General features: G+C 37.1%; 1 protein-coding gene across 13 annotated transcripts in view; it reads right to left on the bottom strand.

Moving 5' to 3' along the window:
• CADPS2 (calcium dependent secretion activator 2) overlaps positions 1-22,304 on the bottom strand; it is a 275,871-nt gene that overhangs the window by 62,393 nt on the left and 191,174 nt on the right. For 8 of the 13 annotated variants that reach the window (XM_054399799.1, XM_054399797.1, XM_054399808.1 and 5 more), the window contains 4 exons: positions 19,304-19,405; positions 12,990-13,053; positions 10,753-10,876; positions 8,219-8,239 (listed from right to left, as the gene is read on the bottom strand). In XM_054399799.1, coding sequence (XP_054255774.1) covers positions 8,219-8,239; positions 10,753-10,876; positions 12,990-13,053; positions 19,304-19,405 — 311 coding nt within the window. The remainder of the gene's footprint in view (positions 1-8,218; positions 8,240-10,752; positions 10,877-12,989; positions 13,054-19,303; positions 19,406-22,304) is intronic. The other 5 variants (XM_054399798.1, XM_054399807.1, XM_054399805.1 and 2 more) reach the window with 1 other exon arrangement.

Raw genomic sequence — 22,304 nt, 5'->3', positions numbered from 1 at the left:
GATAAATTATTTAAGCCAGAAATTGCAAGAATTTCAGTCATTATGGGACTAATGTTCAGGAGTAGTTTTTTCAATATTATTAGTTTATTTAGGAGGAGAAGGAGGACAAAACCTGTAAACTTCCACTTGAGGTGAGCATGCCAGGTTTCTGAATGATGTTTCATGGCAGGAATAACTAAAGATATGAGACAGATTTAGGCTCAATGAATCCCAGTTTCAAGTGTGCATGAAATTCCCCATGCTATTTACTATTCACTAGCTTACTATGAAATTATTTACTTGCTAAAAATATGCAAATTACTGTTGATGCTCCATGCAGTTTTCAACAATGTTTCAAAAATCACTGTTTTCCTGTAAGATTTACTCTGCATCCTTGAACAAATCTCATTAATTTTGTTGTCATTTACTTATTCACATACAAATCAGTACATGCCAGTTCATTTGGACTGTATATGCTTCCTTACGTTTCACTCACTTCCTTACATTTCATTGTCTAAAGCTTCCTTTTCCATCCCAGTAAATTATTACATAAACCAGTCTTTTTTCTCTAGGTAACTTAAGACCTTCCACTTTCAAAAATCTACTGAATATGTGTTATGGTTAACCACCCTATACGTGGCAGTATAAACAAGAGGCTATGAAGTAATTTGAGAGAGAAAAAAATGATATATTAATTAATTATTTTTTTAAAAATCAAACAAATTGTATATTTGAAATTACCTGGAAGTTTTAGAACCTCTAAAACATCTGAGCAAATTACTCTGCTTGTCTTCAAGTGTAAAAAAATTACAGGAATGGAAATCAGTGCTGTCAGTTTTCATTATATTCATGATGTCTTTCTCCCCACAATTACTAAGAGTTGTTAAAATGTGTTTACACTGCTCAAACTAACAAGTTGCAGCAGGAGTCGAGTCAGTAAATATGCTGCTTGACATCTTTTAGAAAACAAACAGAAAAAACCATCAATCATCTGTTTTGAGCTTCACATTCTGCTGAAATGAAAAAGCAAACCAGGCTTTGCAAATAATGGATGCTCTCTCAAGTATGTATTATCAGGCAGTCACATAGGTTCCAAGAAAATACTGTTAAATGAGTTAACTGTCTAAAATGCTACTGAAATGTAAAGGTGACTGCTTCATGGACTGATAGAGCCTAGGGCCACAAGGGACTGTCAGATCATCCCATCTGACCTCCTGTATCACACAGGTCAGAGAACTTCTCTTTGCCTGAGCCCATTGGGATGTTTAAAACCTAACTTCAGCTTGCTTTCCCAAAGAGAAGTTTATCCCTAAAGACAAATGTACAGTTCACCTCTTTCTTTTTCTCCACAACATGCAAGCTGTTAAACATGGGTATTTAATTTCTCACTGGCATTTTCTGAGCACGGGAAACTGCTAATTAAAGAGGTGATTCTCCTTCTCAGGTATGAGTACAGTGCAGCTAGGAAGTACCTGTCGCTGTCCTGCTAGTTTCCCCACTATGGCACAGCATATATCCCCTACTGGCTTTCTGTGTTCAGTATTTCAACCTTCTTCAAACAAGCATATCCAGAAGAATATACTCAGGAGAGCCAATCTGTCTCCAGACCCTCAGGTCTCTAACAGGCCAATGGCAGAGATATTGGAAAAAAGGAAAATATATTGATAGGGAGTTCACACTCCCAGAGGGCTTATAGGTATCTTCACATCCAGACAGCTAGATGGGGCTGGAGACTTATGTGGTGATGTTGCAGTTTAAGATTTGGTCTAGCTCATTTTATGCCAAGCTGCAACAGAAAATAGAGGTTCCATTTTGACCCTTCACATAAGACAACTGGCATTTATTTTAATTTTGATTGGTACTGTTGCTCTGGTTGCTGGCAGCACTCAGCTTGTGTGCTACTTCAAATTAATGCTACCAGTATTAAGACCTGGAGAAAGCACAAGATGACTACTAACGCATGTGTCTGACCGTCAGCTTTGTTTTGATGCATGAGCCACAATTAGACCCACAAGAGATAATACAGAGACTCTTGGCTGCCAAACTCCTTGCAGCATGCGCTGCACAGACAGCAGTGCACAGCCTGAGCAAATTTTGGAGTTTCTGAAGGCATATTGCCTGTTTGGATACTGTGCAAATCTTACGTACTTCTTCCCAAACCCCATGGAGCCAAAATGATATCGCTTTAGACGATGTCAGCCAAGGGATATGACTGATTCACTCCAAGCAAGATCATTAAAGTGAATTCATAATGATGCAGAGGGGAAGACTGAGAAGCCCTGAGGAAAAGCAGGCTACAATATAATTTGATAACACATATCATAATTTGAACTGTGTGAAGCCAACTCTTCTCCAGTAAGGTCCATCAATTCATACTTTTCGATACATGAAACCAGCAAGGTTTCTTATATACTTGTATCAAAAGCAGTACAGACATCACTAAACTGGAGCTGATATATGTTACTAGCCCTGAACTAATGCTGCAGAGCTGATCCACAACCAGAATAACCCACCCACAAATCATTTTGATTTGTCTGTGGTGGATTTTCTTGCAAATTCTCATAGAAGTCATTCTGCATGTAAGGGATGGACATTTGGAAGAACACCCTATATTCTGATTAAAAATAATTCTAGCCTTATATAAGTAATGGAATTTAGCTTTAATTATAAAGCTGAAACAGTCTTTCCATAGATGCTTTCTACGAATTCAATAGGATTCTGAGTTCTGTAGCCAAAAAAAGTGTATGACACTACAATAAGTTTTTAAAAACTCATTGGAATTGAATGGAATTCAAAGTATTCAATAGAATTGCCTTCATGGGACAATCCCAGGTTCATTGTGATTTGGCTTAGGGGTTTTTTGTGGATTTTTTTTATGTTGCTGTTTTTTTTTTTAAAGGAAGTCTTGTCTCATGGCAAAAAAATTGAAACAACAAATCTGTAAAAGTAAAAGCAAGACTAAAAGAATAAAGGCAAAGATTAGAGGAAATCTCAAATTTTAATTACTGACCAAAGGCACTTAATTTATGATTCTCTGTATTCTCTTTTTGGCAACACAGTTGGTATTTTCTTCCTTTCCCTAACTTTCAATTTCTTTTGAAAAGGGGAAAGACTAATGTTCACAGCATTTTCTGTTCCTATGGACTAAGAGTCAGAGGTAATGAACACGGCAAGGACTCCATGAATGAAGGGATCTGAGTGACTGTCATACTAGACAGAGAAAATTGTCACTTGAAAAGTGCAGACCTATTAATAAATTTTTGTTTGTTTGTTTGTTTTTTCCCTAAATCTAATAATTTTAGGGGGTTACTGAAAGATGACAACAACAAATCTATGGCTGGTGGGTAAGAAGGAGGGAAAAGTGATACTGCAAATTATTAACTTTAAAACAAACACTGAAGAAATCACAGAAAACATAAAACAAATGGAAAAAAAAATGTAACACAGATTTTCAGATAGGACTCATGGCTTGTGTGGTAGGGTATTTTCTTATAGAAGAAATTCAGTAGATCTCATCTATTCTGACTTTAATAAAGCCTTTGATATTGTGCCTCATGGCAAAACTACCAGTTAAGATGAAGAAAATGAGGTTTAAGAGAGAAATGATGTGTTGGATAAAGAAACTGCCTCATGAGAAAGACAATAGGTAGCCCTGAGAAACAGCAATGAAAGGTTTCTTGAGGAATACCTTGAAGATTCATCTTAGGGCTGAGCTTTCTTGATAATTTCACCAATGACTTCAGAATGAACATTAGGAATGCACAACCATGTTGTAAAATACTGGCAAGAGACAGTAGGGTGAAAATGAAGCAGTAAGAATTGAGTGATTCCAAAGATTGGGAAAGAGAAACAAAATGCAATACTTTAAAAATGAGGGCAATACATTTTGACTCATGAACAGCAATAAACATTTGCTGTGAGCTGGGAACTTGTCAGCTGGAAAGGATGAAAACTCTGAAGGCTGGGTTAAATTAACTCTTCATAGAATGGCTGTGTGCCACAAGCATGATATAGACATCAAAGGACAAGTGTTCCTTGAATAATTAGCTTGAGCACTTCTGGTATAATAGTACCACTAGTACTGTGCTAAGCATCTTATGAGAATGACTTTGCAGAGTTCTTGTCACCAACATTTAAGAAAGTGGAATTTAATAAAGAAAGGTGCCTAAGATGAAATGAAGAACAGATAGCTAAAATTCTGATACAAGGTGATGAAAGCCTAAGATGGAATATTAAAAGAATTGTCTAAAAATGCAGGGAAGAATTAGAGATATAAGACAAGGTTAGCTAATTCCTAGCTAAAAACTAGGAACTAATTTGACTGTAAGGTGATTCCTACACCTACGAAACAAACAGGGCTTGAAATGGCTTTCACATGGCCAAATCAAGGGTGGAAGAGGGGCAAAGCAGTGACAAAGACTGACTCAGACCAGCTGTTAAAAAAGCATGGGTGTATGTTTATGAGGGGTTATCAGGATACGGTCCTAACAATCCTGGGATTCTTTTCCAGATTTCTGTTTCAAAACCAGGGATATTTGCCGATACCCTCTTCTTTCAGTTTAATTGCACAACAAACAAACCAAGAAAGTGCTATGCCGCTGTGCAACTCCTTCATTTCTGTTTGTTTAGTAAAATGAACATGAAGGGAGAGCTTTAATCAAGCCCTCTCCAGCTACAATGACTCTCTCCACTTCCTTCTCAATTTCAATAATGTTTGTAATGTTCTTCTTTTTAAGTCAGATAGATCTTTCTGAGCCTTGAGGGCATTTACATACTACCCTTCTTTTGGAAACTTGTGTAATGAGTATGTTAGTGATTGATGTCCTTTAAAAAACAGCAAACTGTTGAGTTGCTCCTGACCTTCTGTTATATGGAGTTAACAGTTACTCAGCCTTTGGCAGTCTGTCTGATAGAAAGAAATATCAGGATGACAACTGTGACTTGTCTTTGAGCAATTGCACACTATACAGTAACTATCTGCTCTGATTTTAATTGAATTTATTCTCATTCCTTTTATTAAAACTGATTGGCAGAAGGAGCTCAGTATATTCAATTACAGACTTTTAGAATTTAAAAGACAGCTATCTAACAATAGCCTCAGAAATTAATATCTACAGACGATGATAGATCCTGCTCTGTTTGCTTCACAGCCATTTACCACTTTAATCCCTTACCCAGTTTCTTTATTACTCTGCAGCAAGGTAATGCCCTTGTGCTGGAAAATGTATTTACATGTGCATTTCTATCACTTCTCGTAGGCAACGAGAGCAGCACAAGCAGAGTCCATTACTCATCAACTAGTCAGATTTCAAACAAATTTAAATGGGAAAAGCCATTCATTTCTGAGAAGGAATAAATATTTTAATACTCTCTGTGTAAACTGATGCATACAAAATATAAGTAAAAAAACCCAACTCTATATGAGGAAGCCTATCTTTTCTGAAGGAGAGAAAATACGAGGGAAGTATGCAAGTTTCTGTAAGCTGTTCATTGGAAACTATATAAAACGCATCTGAAGAATGCTCTTTGTCTCTGTCCTTAGCATTCAGCAGGTCCAGTTATGTTCAAGTCTATGAGAAGAGCTAACTCAAGTAAATTCCTGAATAAGATAGGAAAATACACCATAAAAATAATAATTCAAAAAGTACTTCCATTTCGTGGAGTCTCAAAGGCAGCACATGCTGAAATGCTGTGATCATCTCCTTGCTGCAAACTACAAGGGCATTATAGGAGAATACTCGAGCAGTTCAAAATTATAACAGCAGGTTTGCTGCTCTTCTCTTCATAATGGCAATTACACTGACTGAACAGATTAGCTACTCCATGAGAATTTCAGCTGTATGTGTTATAAGGAATGACGTGCTGAACCTTGTGTAATTGTCAAATGTGATTTTTACTGAGAAAAAGCTCTTCTATATTCACAATGGTACAGCGACATGGGAGTGCAAAATAAAATGTCATCCTGACAGCAAACAAATCCTGTTGATGCAAGTGCCTGCCATTAAGGAAGTAACCACTGTCTTCTGGGAAAGCATTCAGAGTCATGCTGAATTGAGACTGTGAAAATGAGAGCACTTGGGGAATAGACCTGGGAACCTGGCAACCACATTGCTGAAAAAGGATTCTCGCAACAAAAAGAACCTGTATGTTCACCTCTGTATTACCTAACAAGGACACTCCTGCAATTCAAGATTCATTATTCTGTATCTAATGCACAAGTTAAAGGATAAATAATAGTTATCAAGAAATAGTTCTTCCTTGTTTTCCTTGAAAAGATATGTCATGAAACAGCCTAACTTGCCATGGGACAGGAAGACAATTTGATTTACCATGCTTTGAGACTAACATCATTTACAACCAGCAGATGTTTGTGTTAAATGAAGATTTGTGAAGTTGGCCTGCCAAAGAGTTGAAGGAGGAAGTCTTATGAAGATAAGATGGCCCTGATTTTGCTAAAACCCATGGTATAAAACCCAGGAGAAGGACATCTTGGCATGTGTTGCCTCTGGCAACAGGAAGCACGTGTGCCACTGGCAGTGGTACCAGGGGCAGCAAGTGGGTGTGCAGCATGGGCCAGAACCAGCACCAGCATCACCACCAGCTGCAGCAGAAGCTGAGACTGGGGGAGAAGACAGAGACAAGGATGGTCAACAGGCTGTGCTCCTTTTCCTCCACCCAAGCAGGGACACCTTTCTTGGTGAGAATTGCACCTTCAATACATGGCTGGACTTTCGCTGCATTTCTGTTAGAGCTGTTCCCAAGGTTTGTATTTCCCACTGTGTCAGATGTTGCACAGGATTTATTAATTCTGTGAGCATATTTGCTAACATTTCTATTATATTGGAGTTACAGCAAAGGTTTGCATCTCTGATTTTGTTGGAAGTCACCCAGGATTTATGAACCTGAGATCATCTTGCAGTTAGTGCATTTATCACTGGCAATCCCAAATCTGTTGTACCTGTTGCTTTGAACAATTAAATAATTTTATTGTTCTAACTTTCTGAGCTGTGTCAGAGCAAGTTTTTACTGAGGCACTGAAAAGTGGAGGCAAAGTTAATTTTGTCAAATAGTTCCAGCAAGTGTCCTGGGCTCTGAGACAGGCAAACATTGGGGTCTTTTATCATAACGTGACAATTTAATACATGGTATTAGGGCTAGGCATCAACTTTTTCATGAAGTTCACGATGAAAATCTGTAGTAGTTTAAATAGTGACACCAACAGGAGCAGGATTTGACCCTGTTAGCCATGCTGAAGTATAACTTTATTGAGATTCCTTTCAGCTGCTTTATCTTTTGCATCAGAGAAATGGGTTCAATGGGACACACAGTTCTGGTGGAACATAGTCAACAAAATTAATTCTTCTGAGTTCCCTGATTAATTTTCATTTGCATTTTTTAGTCAGAAGTGGAATTTAATTAAGCAATTAAATTATAAACACATAAATTATAAACACATAAATTATAAACCTCTAGCTTCACCTAACTTACACAGTGAATTTCCATTTACTCACTGTATGTGATAGGCTTTCTTCTCATCCATTCTCTAATATAGTTATTTGCCAGGCCACTTAACGGACAGCTTTGCTATCTTATCCTAAGAACATGGCAATAGTTTCTTTCACAGCATCTATAAACCTAATGTAAAATGGCTGATCACTCTCTTAAATTTTGAGATATAAGCACTCCAAAACCTTCTTTGCACTATTGGAGAATATACACCTTATCAGCTTTATGAAATTAGGAACACAAAGAGCTACTATCCTTCCAACTTTCAGCTGTAACTAGAAGAATAAACGTATCATCAAATAAAGCCATATCAGAGAAATGTAAAATCAGGTTTACAAAATTACTTCTATCAAAACCTTCATAAATAAATCCAGAGGTCCCATTGAGAAATGGATGCCATTTTTGCTGACGACTATGAAATGATATTTCTCTAAATACACAAACTAATTTCAAATTTAACAAGCAAACTTTTCTGCATCCCTTAGTAACATTTCTTTTACACAAGCTACAATTGTGTTATATTCCAAAGAATAAGATTATCTAAATTCCTATTAAGTATGCACATCTTAGTTAAGTATCAGTATAAATGAAGAATGAATGGACATCAAAATTAATTTCAATGTTCACACATGTTCTGGTAAGTATCTTGGCACCGTTTAAATCAACAATAATAGAACAGACACAACACACTACATTTGCAATACATGCAGACATACACACAAATAGTAATCACCTGAGTCCTTTTCTGCTGTTGCTAAATATAAAACAAAAAACAGAAGAAAAATGTTATTACAAAAATATTACTTTAATTTCATTACAGAAGAATAAATATCAAATAATGAGTTAAAATATTCTTAAAACCTCACACAAGTGATGAGTTTTGTCAGCTGAGGAAGAAATGGTGTATGTTTTTAGGTAATACATTTATATTTACTAGTTCTATGCATTTTGCATCACTGGCTGAGTTTGCATCCATATTATGCCTAGGAATTTAAAAACATAAATAATAGTAATAGAATAAAGGGAAGTATGAATATGAGAATATAATTTTTGTTAGAGCCTTCTTTGCATTGCCACTTTTGAAGTAGTTATGATTTGTCTATAGCTGACATTATGCAACAGTTGCATTTTGATTGATTGGTATGATGTTGTTAATTGAAGACACATTCAAAGAATAGGGCAAAAATCCCTGAAATGACAGCTACATTTGAGGACATCAGTAATGTTGTAAAGATAATGACTTTTTGCTTTCTGTATGCAATCTGAAGAGTAAGCAATTAATGCAAACATTACATGAATTAATTTCAATAGAAGAATGTCATTTCAGTGAATGGCTAAAATGCTTCCATAGACCTAAAGAGACAGAATGACATACATATTGGTAAAAAGCTAGGGTATTTGTAACAACCAGAGTACGGAAAGAGACCAATACAGGTGTCATTGCTACTGCAAAGCAATGTGTTTAATTTTCTGATGTTATGATGCTGGAGCCCTTGACTTTGAAATGGTACTCTGTTCTCAGAAAACCTACTCAGCCTATTTTTCACTGAGATACTAGACTTACATTTGCAATTATCTATTGTGCTTTGGGTTTGCACTTGAATGAGTGACTAGTCTAGTGACTAGGAGATGTACATCTAGAAACTTCTAGTCATGTTTCAACCAAAAGAGAATAAATCCAAAAAGAAATCTACAAGTCAAAATATGCCATGGGATGGGTGGTAGTTTTATGTGCTGTTCCAGCTTACTGCAGTGTTAACAATGTGCGTATTATCAAGTGCAAAATTCGCTACTTGCAGCAGAACTGCCTAGGACATGGTTAAAAATCTTGGGCAAAGATGTATTTGACTCACTGTAAAAAACTTTTCCAATCCAATTTAGTATCAGTGAATTATACCTTTTGCATGCTTTTGTCACCTTTTAAAAATCCTTTTATTTTTCTACCCATTATTTCAGCAAGTTTGCTAAAGGATGGAAATATGGAACATGAAAAAAAATCCCCTTTATGGATACAGAAAGATAAAAACTAAAGAAAACTGTTATTTTTGCTTTTTCGTTTTCCAGAATAGATTTAATATTCATCCTTTTTTTTCTTTAACACAACATGATATCATAATTAATTATGATAAAATGGTTACTCAGATGGTTTCATGTTGTTACTCCCATGATATAATACTGGTTGCTATAGTGATGAGATGGGTTTTTTGTTAATCACTTCTGAGATTGGTTAACTCATGTTTTTCAGAGAATTTGAGCAGAAATGGAAAAAGAAAAAAGTTGTCTTTGTAATAAAGCTAAATATATGAGGCTTCTTGATTTTGCTGCTATGATAACTCCATTTCTTCTAGTGTATTGCTAGAAATACATGTTATAAAAGACAATAACATGTATAAAAATTGGATCTTTTAAAACCAGAATTCATGATTCATATTTTTTTATGTTAATTGATGCTGCTTCCAAAAATTCAGTTATATAGATATGCACACTGTTTTTCACTACTGAACATATCTGCATAGGTGTATCTCAAGCTTTCTGCAATGTACGGAGAATAGCAGATGTGCCTTGACAAGGCATTAGATTATTATGGCTTCCTTTTTGTTCTAAATAAGGTTTACAAATAGTAAAATGACATAGCATGTCTTAGCCACTTTTTTTTTTTGGCAGCAAAATTGTACTTAATTCCATGATAAACTTTCTAGAACATGCCTAAATTCCAGAAAACCTTCTGATTACCATCAAATCCAGCATTTTATCCCATTAATTCATTCAGAAAATCAGGATGTAGGTAAGGTTAAAGGAATCAGACTATTCTTCCAGCATAACAGCAAAAAACCAACCAAAGAAAGACCCCACTTATCTGCCTTACAAGTATACCAGAAAAGCATCTGTACCCAGATGTTTCAAGGTACTGTCACTGCTGTTAAGGAAAGAATTTCCTGTCAGTAGTTTAACGACTAGAAATAGTTTGAGAAACAAAAAATAACCTGTAAGTAACCTTTTAGATTTATGGAAAACTCAAAAGTAAGAACAAAAAGCAACTTAAATTAGGAAGTCCTAGTCTTCCATTCAAACGGGGTCCCAGGAGGCATATTAAAGCAATGAATAGGAAAAAGCTCCCTAGTTCACCAGCTGAGATTTTAATGAGACATTTCCTCTTGCTGTGGAAGGCTTTTTTTTCTGGAAAGGAAAAAGGCAGCTCACAGAATATTCAGTTAATAGGCATTGTTGGCTTTTACAGCCACTTTGGCAGCTGATTGCTGTACTAACCTTCTATTTTGGCATATTCTGTAAGTCGAGTGTAATTGATCAAGGCAGCCTTCTCCAGACATTTTCTAACCACTTTCTTCACCTCTTCTGCTGGTATAGGAGTGGCAATATCTTTCATTAAAACCTGCACCAGAGAGAATGGTACCACGTGGTTACAGTAATTATTGAAATCCCTAGGGGAAGGATAAACCTGTCCTAAAGTTACTATGGATCTGATAATGATTAAAGGTAGAAATCAAAAAGGAACTATTTCAGCTGGTAGAACTAAGTATTTGTCTTTGAAGGTTTCTTTTCAACTCTAGCTTGGCTGCCTATATGGTATTTATGTATAATACCCCTACTGTTCAGCATCTTGCAGCACGCCAGTCAGTCTTTACACAGTGATGCCAAGGTCAAGATCAGTATAACAAGAACACAGATGGGCTGGATGGTGATGTCCACTAAAGATGTGAATGTGGAAATTCGCTTGGTTCTTTTCTGCAGAAAAGCTTCAACCATTGCATAACCACTGATTCTCCACAGAGAAACTGTTCAAACACCACCATCAGAGCTAGCTAATATCAAGTTGATTTCTTCCTTCACAAACTTATCCAGATACAACATGGCCTTGCCCTGAAAAACAATCATCTATAGTAGGCAAATATTTAATTTCTTGCAGAATACTTTATTATGGATTAATAGAAGAATAGATCATATAAAAACCTGACAGTTTTTAAAGCTTATTAATTTTTAAAACATAGGACTTTGATAAAATGGGTCACCTGTTGCAAGTGAGGTATAAAGAGGACATATATTTTCAGTTTATGTGAGCAACATTATATACTCTGCATTACTATAAAAAAGATGGAGTAAATATTGTTATTACATTCTTACTTGAATTTTTACTTCAATTCTATGCTACATGAACTTTCAACAGGTAGGTAAAAATATTTAATGTAAATAAAATTTCAGATAACTCATATTCTCCATTGGATTTCCAGACAAGCTACGCTCCCATAAAAAATATCTGAAAATTACTATTAAAGGGAGCGAGCAAGAGATATGGTCTGGAGAAGGATATGGGAGACTATAAACAAGTTCAGCAACTGAGAAGCTATTAGGAGACATTGTTGCAAAGTAATACTTATTCCATTACTTTCATGCATATACAACACTTGTCTATCTTTGTTAACTTGCTTCTTTTTAATGACTAACATTTGGATTATTGACAAGTGAAAATACAGTATTCAAACCCTTTCATTCTGGATCTGATTATTCTTTAAAAATTTTCAAAGACAGGTAAACCAAAATGTTTCCAACCCATTCTGCATCCACAAGTATAAGAATGCACATTCATTCCCAGTGAAGACTGACAGCGGTGTTACTTGAACACCAGAATACCACTGCCATTTGTAACAGCAGGAAGAGTGAAAGTAAATGGTTGTTTCACATAACACAAAGGAATCTACACAGCACTACTATCACTGAGATTATAAGTAGAAAAAAACAAATACCCAGACTCCCTATGTGGTTTTGAATGTGGTGGAGGTTTTCTGAGATGGAATCTCTGTCCACAGAGTGTTCTGCAGTGCGGAACAACTGACAATTCCCAGGAGCAGACCTCGCAGATTTTGGCAAAGATATGCAGTCTGAGTCCTAAGGTTTTTTTAAAATTCATACCTTCATCAGGCTCCTGCTGATACAATTCCTCTGGAATCCCTATTGGAATTTAAATTCCCTTTCCTTGGAGATGACTGAGATGCTTTTACTATTACGAGGCCTTTTCTAACCCGGTCAGTACAAGAGGATTCAGTGGGCAGGAGTTTACATTTATAGATGCCCATGTCAGTTTTGCTGCATACAGCCTTTTCTTCTTAAATTGACTCAGAATGTGCATCCATGGAAGATTATTTGGATTATATAAAAGCTTTTTAATGTTACATATCAACATAGATAACATTACAAGCATAGAAGCCACACAAAGCAGGCAAGGGGGCCTGTGGAGTAGACTTGTACTACTTCAGAGTACAAGTAATTGGGTAATCTTAGAATTATAAAGAAACAGAGTCACTACAGTCGCCTAAAGTGAAAATCCAATAATCCAAAAAGTAACAGAACAGAAAATACCTCCCAGTGAACAACTAAAACTAGTTGTAAAATACCTGAGAGAACAGGAGTCTCCTTTCAGCAGCCTGTAGGCAAAAGAAAAATGCAGGCTTAGTACTCAAACAGAATTTAAAATATGTTCTCAAACTTACTCTTTCAAGTAATGAAAGTGTTGCTTTTAAAGCTCCTTCAGGACGTCCAAAAGGGAAACAGTATCTTAAAAAGAAAAAAAAAAAGACAGAAAATTATCAGAATTATAATACCTAAATTAAGAATTCACTTTGAAACATAACTGTGCACAATCTGCATTACATTGTATTAGCATTAGACTCCCATACACAAAATATTAATGAAAGCACAAGGCTGAAGGCCTCTTCAGTAGTCTGTCATGGAGTATACACATAGTACAGCAGTATCATTGCAACAGCAGCTCAGGTTTAAATACAGAAAATATACAAAAGGCAAAACACACATCACTTCCACTTCCTCAACTATGAAGGACATTTAATGGTCTCAAATAAGTTTATTTCACCCTCAAGGAAAGCGATACTATTTCTCTGTGTAGTATATATTGTTTTAATATTGGATTAAGATAAGCATAAAATGTCAGATATTTAGGTTTCCAGAGATATGTGGGAATAAAAAAAAACACTATTATATCATAAAAAGCTTGGAAAAGCATTTTATGTTATCTTAAACTTTATCAGCTACAACTTAAACCATACCCATTTCTATCTCAGTACTTTTTATATTAAAAAACGATCCCATTCATAGCTTTATTTTTCATTTTTGTCTACTGAATAACCCAATATATCAGCTCAATGAGACTGTAATGCCCAAGCAACAGTAACCTCTCTTAATCCTGTTTATAAAATCTTGCTGGGATATTCCCAACTGGAAAAAGGATTTTTTACTTTGCTGAGATTAATTTTTCTTATTATTATTCACTGAGAATGGTAGCCTCATATTCTAATGTTCTCCAATAGAAAAGTCTTTTCAAAGGATAAAAGGATTCCAACCAGTGATTTTTAGATATGCATTTTGGTCAGCCAAAATAAAGCTCTGTAAATGAGGTCAAAAAAAGGGTTTCCAACAGAGAGAATTCCAGTATTTGCTTTGCCTTATTTCATTAAATTTTTATTGTAGTGCTAATGGTTTTTGAGGACACGTTAACAAATTGACAAAGGAGATTTAATGAGCTTAGGTGTTGAGAAATCTTAAAACAGAGCCTATCTTCAGGTATTTTGTCTTCTCCTTTTGCATGATTTCCACAACCCTTTCCTTATCTTTTCCACTGTTTATTCCTATCAACCTCTAATGGTAGTTTTTTAATAACAGTCACCCATTTCTTGATTATACTTAATATTTCAAATCAAAAACTTCCTTCCTCTCAGGAGTGTTCTGCAATGTAGATAAAATAACTAGCTTCTAAAACCCAGCTGGTTTTAAGTTCATGATGCAGAGAGAAGTCCCATAGTAGTCCCACAGTTACTCAGTTTATTGCAGAGACAATGTGGGCAACAAGCTTATGTTTGCAGTTGGTAAGGAGTTTCTGACAAAGAAGTTTTCATTGGAGAAGCAGCTTAAAGAAAAGGAGATGTTTACAGCAGAGGCCTAAAGGGACAATGAGCAGTCCTGCTTAGACAGGGAAGCAGCACCTTGTTGGCAAGGAGGAATTCCATCTCTTGCCTAAAGCCCCCATGGCAGCTGATTTCAACACTGTGGCTGTGGCCACCATACTCCCACAACTGAGGGGACCTTTAAGGACAGGGAGATATAGATGGTGACAGCAGTCAGTTCATTCATTAGATATATTGACAATTGGGTCTGTGACATCCAAGAGGCCCAAGCAGTAAGTTAATTGCTGGGTACAAAGGTATTTAAGTTACCTATGGGAGAACAGAGAAAGAGCAGCACTCATGGCATACATTAGCACCAGCAACATACGGACGCATAGGAGGAACATTCGAGATGCAATTCACAGAGCTGGGCAAGAGGTTAAAGGCCAGTACCCTCATGGCAGCTTTCTGCTCAATGTCTCTTAGACATTTAATGCCTGAGAAGCAGGCAGACATCTGAAGTCTCAGTAGAAGATGACAGAGGAAAGGTTAAGCTACCCCATGAACTGGGAAATACTTTAGATGAGAAGCTGCTGTATGGGGTGAACTGACTGCATCTTAATCATTATAGAGTGAGGCTGATAGCAATGAAAATTAAAATAAAAAAGGTCATAGAGAAATATTAAAAATGAAAGCTGTGGGTTAGCTGAAAAGTATGGGACAGTATCTTTCTCAGATGGCTGTGCTCTAATGACATAGGTAGACATAAAAAATGTTCAGTGCATCTCTGAAAAGGCAGGAAGATAAACACAGTTTTCACTTAAACTCTCAACAATGAAAGCTGACCAGTGCATGCAATGCTAAGCAATGGGGTGAGGGAAAAGCTTAGAAAAGTTTTGATGTACCTCCAATAGGATGATGAGAGTGATTACAAAATGTTAAGTGAGATTAAAGGAGCTATAAATCAATGATAAACAGTAAAAGTAAGATATTTCAACCATACACATGACAGAATCACAGAATGTCAGGGGCTGGAAGGGACCTCAAGAGATCATCTAGTCCAACCCCGCTGCCAGAGCAGGATCACCTATTCCAGGGCACACAGGAATGCATCCAGGCAGGTTTTGAATATCTCCAGAGAAGGACACTCCACAGCCCCCTGGGCAGCCTATTCCAATGTTCTGTCACCCTCACAGTGAAAAAACTTTTCCTCATGTTTTCATGGAACTTCCTATGCCTCATCTTCCACTCATTGCCCCTCATCCTGTCATTGGGCATCACCAAGCCAAGCCTGACTCCACCCTCTTGGCACTCACCCTTTACATATTTATAAACATTAATGAGGTCACCCCTTAGTCTTCTCTTGTCCAAGGTGAAGAGCCCCAGCTCCCTCAGTCTCCCCTCGTAAGGAAGATGTTCCACTCCCTTTATCATTTTTGTGGCTCTGCGCTGGACTCTCTCAAGCAGTTCCCTGTCCTCCTTGAACTGAGAGGCCCAGAACTGGACAGAATATTCCAGATGTGGCCTCACCATGGCAGAGCAGAGAGGAAGAAGAACCTCTCTCGACCTACTAACCACACCCCTTCTAATACACCCCAGAATGGCATTGTCCTTCTTGGCCATAAAAGCACATTGCTGGCTCATGGTCAACCTTCCATCCACTAGGACCCTCAGGTCCTTTTCCCCTTCTTTGCTCTCCAGCAGCTCAGTCCCCAACCTATACTGTTACATGGGGTTGTTCTTTCCCAGGTGAAAGGCTCTACACTTGCCCTTGTTGAACTTCATTCAGTTTCTCCCTGCCCAGCTCTCCAACCTGTCCAAGTCCTGCTGAATGGCAGCACAACCCTCCAGTGTGTCAGCCACTCCTCCCAGTTTTGTGTCATCAGCAAAGCTGCTGACAGTGCTCTCTGTCCCCTCATCCAGGTCATTGATGAATATATTGAACAACAGTGGTCCCAGTACTGACCCCTGAGGGACTCCGCTAGTTACAGGCCTCCAACTAGACTCTGTCCCATTGACCACAACTCTCTGACTTCTTTCCTTCAAACAGTTCTCAATACACCTCACTACCTGATCATCCAGACCACACTACCTCAGCTTAGCTGCAAGGATGCTGGGGGAGACAGTGTCAAATGCCTTACTGAAATCAAGATAAACCACATCCACTGCTCTACCATCATCTATCCACCTGGTTATGTCCTCATAAAAGGCTATCTGGTTGGTCAGACATGACTTCCCCTCGGTAAAACCATGCTGACTGCTCCTAATGACCCTCTTGTCCTTGATATGCCTAAGGACAGTAAGAAGATAAGTTGCTCCGTCACCTTTCCAGGTATGGAGATGAGGCTGACCAGTCTATAGTTACCTGGGTCCTCCTTCTTGCCTGGAGTGATATTTGCCCTCCTCTAGTCCCCAGGAACCTCTCCTGTCTGCCATGACTTACCAAAGATGATGGAGAATGGTCTGGCAATGACCTTCGCCAGCTCCCTCAGCACCCTTGGGTGCATCCCATCAGGACCATGGATTTATGGATGTTCCGATGCCTTCACTGTTCTCTAACCCAGTCCTCATCAACCAAGGAAAAATTTTCATTTGTCCTGCCTTTCTCTGGGGCCTCAGGGGCCTCAGACTCCCGAGGACAGCTTCCAGCAGTATAGATGGAGACAAAGATGACATTAAGCAGCCTGCCTTCTCTGTGTCCTCTGTCATCAAGGCACCCACCTCATTCAGCAGTGGGCCTACATTGCCTCTGGTCTTAGTTTTTCTTGCAATGTATTTGAAGAAGCCCTTTCTGTTGTCATTGACCTTTCTTGCAAGGCTGAATTCCAAGGAGGCCTTAGCCTTCCTAGTAGCCTCCTTACATCCTCTGCCAGCTGTCTTATATTCCTCCCAAGTGGCCAGCCCCTCCTTCCTTGGTCTGTGGACTCTCTTCTTCCACCTGAGTTTGCCTAGCGGTTTGCTACTTAACCATGCAGGTTAATTTTTCTTCTCTACATGCATACACATGCAGAGATCTCATTAGGATGAGATTTAACAATAGTATTTTGGGACATAATTTTCAACTGTTTCCTTGGGCAGAAAATTTAACACATGAAAAGATGCCATTCTGGTCTGGATCTCAAAAGGTTTGAAACATGCTCTGAAGTAGTTATGGTAAACCAACAACATTTAATAATGCAGCAAAAGAGAACAGGTAAAAAAAAATCAGTACATTTGATTTCAAGAATGGGAACTATGAAAAACTCAACTTGGGAACAAAAAAAGAAAAGAAAAAGACAAATCCTTAAAGCAGTAATTAAAAGAAGCAAGAAACTTGAAAGAAACTTGAGGGAAAAATAAAAAAGTAGGTGCCTAAATCAAATGCATGCCACAAAAACCAACCAACCAACCAAACTACACACACACACACAAAAATCACTTAGGAATTATTATACATTTAGTAATTACTGTCATGCATGTGAAGGCCTGAAGAACAACAACTATTCTGAAAAAGCCCAGCCCCTTTTCCCCCCCCCCCATCTCTCTCCTCTCTCTGTACATAATCAGAAGACTTGTGATGTTTCAGTATTTTTTGGGGCACGCTGACCTCACCATCATGTCTGAGCAAAAGCGCTTATATTCACTGGAAAATACAGTGATTGTGTTTCTGTCATAAACTCGGTTGTGTGCAAGCCAATTCCACACAGGACACCTCCCAGCTTCAATATTACGTTGTTTTGTTTTGGTTTTTTTCCCCCCCCTGTAGCAGATGGTCACAGAAACAAGTTTTCCTTCTGCCTGCTGATTAAGTTCTTTGTCAGTACTCTCCTCCTGCCTTAGCAAGACCTGGGTAGGAGGCTCTCTGCTCCATGCTGCTTTATATCACTTCTTTGGGAAGAAATATTTAATTCCATGGAAGACAGGAAACAGGAAATGTGTCAGGAAAGAATCTTTGAGGGAAATAAAGGAGAGTGTTTTTTTTTTTTTTTTTTTTGAAAAAAGGAAGAGGACTAATACTAGCTCTCTTTAGTTTATTACAAATATGAAATTCCAAGTGGAGATTTCTAGGCCCTTTATGCTCAGAAATCCCCAACCACCTTAGTTATCAAGATAATAGATACCAGTGAATACCAAACATTTGCCATCAAACGAGATGATCATCCAACAAACTCATAGTCAGCTTTGCCAAACAAAAGAGAGCTGTTTCACACAACATTATTTGAAGGGTAGAACTGGTTGTCATAAAATGATACAGAGACAAAACATTTCTATAAATGTAAAAAAGAATTTGATTGACAAAATAACTGCAAATAGGTTGGCTTAGTGTGATAAACAGATTTGGTGGTCTACATGCCATCAATTTCTAGAAAATAGAAGGAGATATCACCCCAAAGTTTGCTCCTTCTGTTGTACTCATTCCCTAAATATCTTCTACTGATACTGACAGTCCTTACATATGACAAAATCTTTACTGAGGACAATAGACTTTAGATGACTTAGAAAAGACAAGTATATCATGAAACCAAGAAAATTACACATCTAGAAAAAATTCGGCTGCCCTCTATCAAAGATGTCCTTGACTCATGATTTTTCTGATCAGCTCTAATCCAGGAATTGCTACGGCTCAGTCATTTTCATTCAGACATTTTTCTTAGGTAAGAGTTATAGAAAGTTTAAAGTTCAAAAGCATCAACAAAACCCAGGCCTATTCCACAGTCTCTTCTACCATAGAAAAATACAACTCATGTGATATACAAATAGATTAAAGTATAATAATTTCTGTAAATATTCTATATTTCATACATTCAAAATTTATTTGCAGGTAGACTATTTTATTTTCACCCTACTTGCTCAAGACAAAAATTTAACATCAGGAGGAAATTCTTCTAAAAAAGCCTTAGTACACATTGCATAAATAATACACTCACCTGAAATGGCTTATTTGGTTTTCTAAAAGGGAAGAAAGTCTGTCCTTAATTTCCTCAAACCTTTCCTTCTCTTCAACAGATACTGTTCCAATTCCATCTGGCCTGTAATATTAAATATTTAATAATTGTTGGCATCTCTTCACACTGATTGTGATTTGAATAGTGATCTTTAAAGCCTTCAGTTAACACGCCTGCTAACTCACCTTTCCCCTTTCCCATTGTCTTGATGGATAAGCAGTAACTTGTGCATGTAGTTAAAGAACAGACAGCAACTAGACAAACAATATGACTTTTGAACTGAACTTTTGAATTCAAATTTGAAGTTTCTACCTCATCCCAATATGAACACAAAGTAGCATTTACTTCTCCCAAATGATTCCAAAGCTATTTAATATCTTTTCTCAGAAAATTAGTACTAATGGCACAACAGAGAGGTCTACTCAGATCTTGTCCTGTTTCGACTGGAATCTTCCAGATATTTTCCCACAGGCATAATATGGTTGAAAGTGACTTTAAAATAAAGATGGGAGGAAAACTACACTGAGAAGACCCAGAGCAGGCAACACCTAGGAATACCTCTGCTTAGAGTAAGCATACATTTTTTATGCCCTATTCCATACTGGGAAATAGCAGCACGTAAACAAGACTTCCATGTAAAAATAGCATAAATCTTTAAAAACTGTCATTTTTTAAAATCCTAATGATTAATAACAACCCTTTTATTAAATATGCTAGAGCAGTTGCTCAGTCAAGTCTTAGCCTAAAGGTGTTATTAATGTGTTTATATTAAAATAAAGATAAAATTAAAGACATTTAAATACATGTTTCCCAACTGGCCTTTTTGCCATACAATTGTAACTTCCCTCCATACAGCACACTTTAAAAAGAAATACCAGAAAACTTCCTGTTACTTTCTTAACTTCCAGCTTGAGGGTAACAAAGCAGTTACTGCTTCCCACTTGCATTTATGAGTGCAGATCTGCCCTTTAACTCCTCCAGACCCTCCAAAAATGTATTTCAGTCTAAGAAAATTGTAGTGAAACAGTATGAAGAAAGATGAGATGTTTTAAGAATCATTCTAGGATTCTATTAATATAATTTTACTCAATTGTTCCTTTAACTTTATGCACTATACTTAAATCTAGGAGGCATAAGAGCTACCTGGTCATGACATTAATTCTCTCACCTTTTATATCACTTATATTTGTGATCTGTCAAATCAAGGTAGGAACAATGCCTGAACTCCTTAAATTATTGTGAAGACAACAATGAAAATCAGATATGGTGGAGATGTGAATAACCAGGCACATCACTATACAATTGTATAAATTTGATGTGAAAGAGCAAATAGCTTATCATCTCTCTTTTGATGGATGCCAGGATACTTTACTTCAGTCTTCTGACAGATGGAACGGGTTCAGATTTAAGCAAATTGTACTGTCTCATTTCATTGTCAGGAGAGATCGTGCTTTGGAGTGATAAAGCAAATAGTTCTGTCATATTAAACCTTGTCGAGGCATGTCATATATATGACAGAAAAGACCTAGGGGTCCAGATAACAGTAAGTGAAAAAGGTGAGCCAGTAGGATGTCATATCTGTCAACCTGCACTAAAGCTAGGATCACTACGTACCAGAGACCTGTCACTTCACTGAGTTTGTTGTCCTGAAGACCCTTACTGACAACACCTATAATTTTCAGAATTATTAAATACATTTTCCGTGGATGTTAGCACAGAAGGAAATGTCCCAGAAGAAAGAGTACACAAAAAAGTGTTAGAAAAATGTACCATCTATAGTACTGAAAAACTCATCTCTTGAAAATGCGCTTTTAGGAAACAGTGCAAACTCTGAATCATTATTTTGCTTGCTCCTGTTAGCCTTATTGCAACAAGCACAATGTAAAAACACATTTTTGCAAAACAGCTCTGAGACACATACAGTCCTGGTGATCATTTTTTATTACTCTTGGGAATACCTATCTGTTACTGATGAAAACCAATCTGACACTGAAACAGGAAAAATACATAAACAATATAAAATTTCCCACTAGTTTTTTCTTCTAGATATATTTCTTTAATTACTTTAAGGACAGAATAAAATAAAATAGCACTGTTATGAGTAGTTTATTTTTGTTTGCAAAGAACAGTGCCTGCCAAAAAAAAAAAAAAAAAAAGCAGATTCAAGCAGTCATTTGGTTTTCAAAGGTGAAGATCAGCCATAAACGATGAGGGAGCTATTCTGCAACTAAAAGCCATAACAAATGAGCCTTTCCCACTACTGCAAATGCTACAGTAGTGGTTTGGACTTGATTTTTTCAATTCAAACCCAGTATACAGCTTTCATATTGCAGCCCGGGCCGTCACCCAAGAAAAGTGATGGACTGTCTTAAGAAGAGTTTTCATTGTAATACTTTCTTTTTTCCTTCACATTCTTTTCCACCATATTCTTTATAACTACTTTTGGGATTAGAGAACCAGGTGAAACAGTGAACACTTAAAACTGAGTAGCCTTCTCTCTCTCATTTATATTAGTTTTCAATTTTTTGAGAACAATGTGAATTGGATTTGTACTTGCCTGTCTTGTCTACTTAGGTCACAGTCTAACTGGCACAAATGTAATGTTATCTCTGGTCTCATCTCAAATCGTTTAATTCACTCAGAATTAAATATCAAGAGATTCAAAATAAATACCTCATCAACTAGACCTAGTAAATATATGTGGGAAGTAGCTGTTTGTCCATAAAGCACTTAATGACACCAAAAATAGAGGTTCAACAGAATTTTAAAAGAAGCTTTAACTGTGACCATCTTGTAAAACTGCTGTTCCGATGGCAATTATTCTAATGAAGCTGACTGATTAGGTAGTAGATTTAGGTTTTCTTCTAGGAATGGACTGTTTTTCTTCACTTGATACAATCCTATAAGTCTTGGAAATAAGGTTAGAAATATTTTGATCCCTAGAGGTCTTAAAACCTGTAATAACTTGCAGAGGTCAGCTGAT

Source organism: Indicator indicator, chromosome 3 (genome assembly GCF_027791375.1).
Source record: "Indicator indicator isolate 239-I01 chromosome 3, UM_Iind_1.1, whole genome shotgun sequence".
Lineage (NCBI taxonomy): Eukaryota > Metazoa > Chordata > Aves > Piciformes > Indicatoridae > Indicator > Indicator indicator.
This window is presented reverse-complemented; position numbering and strand designations above follow the sequence as displayed.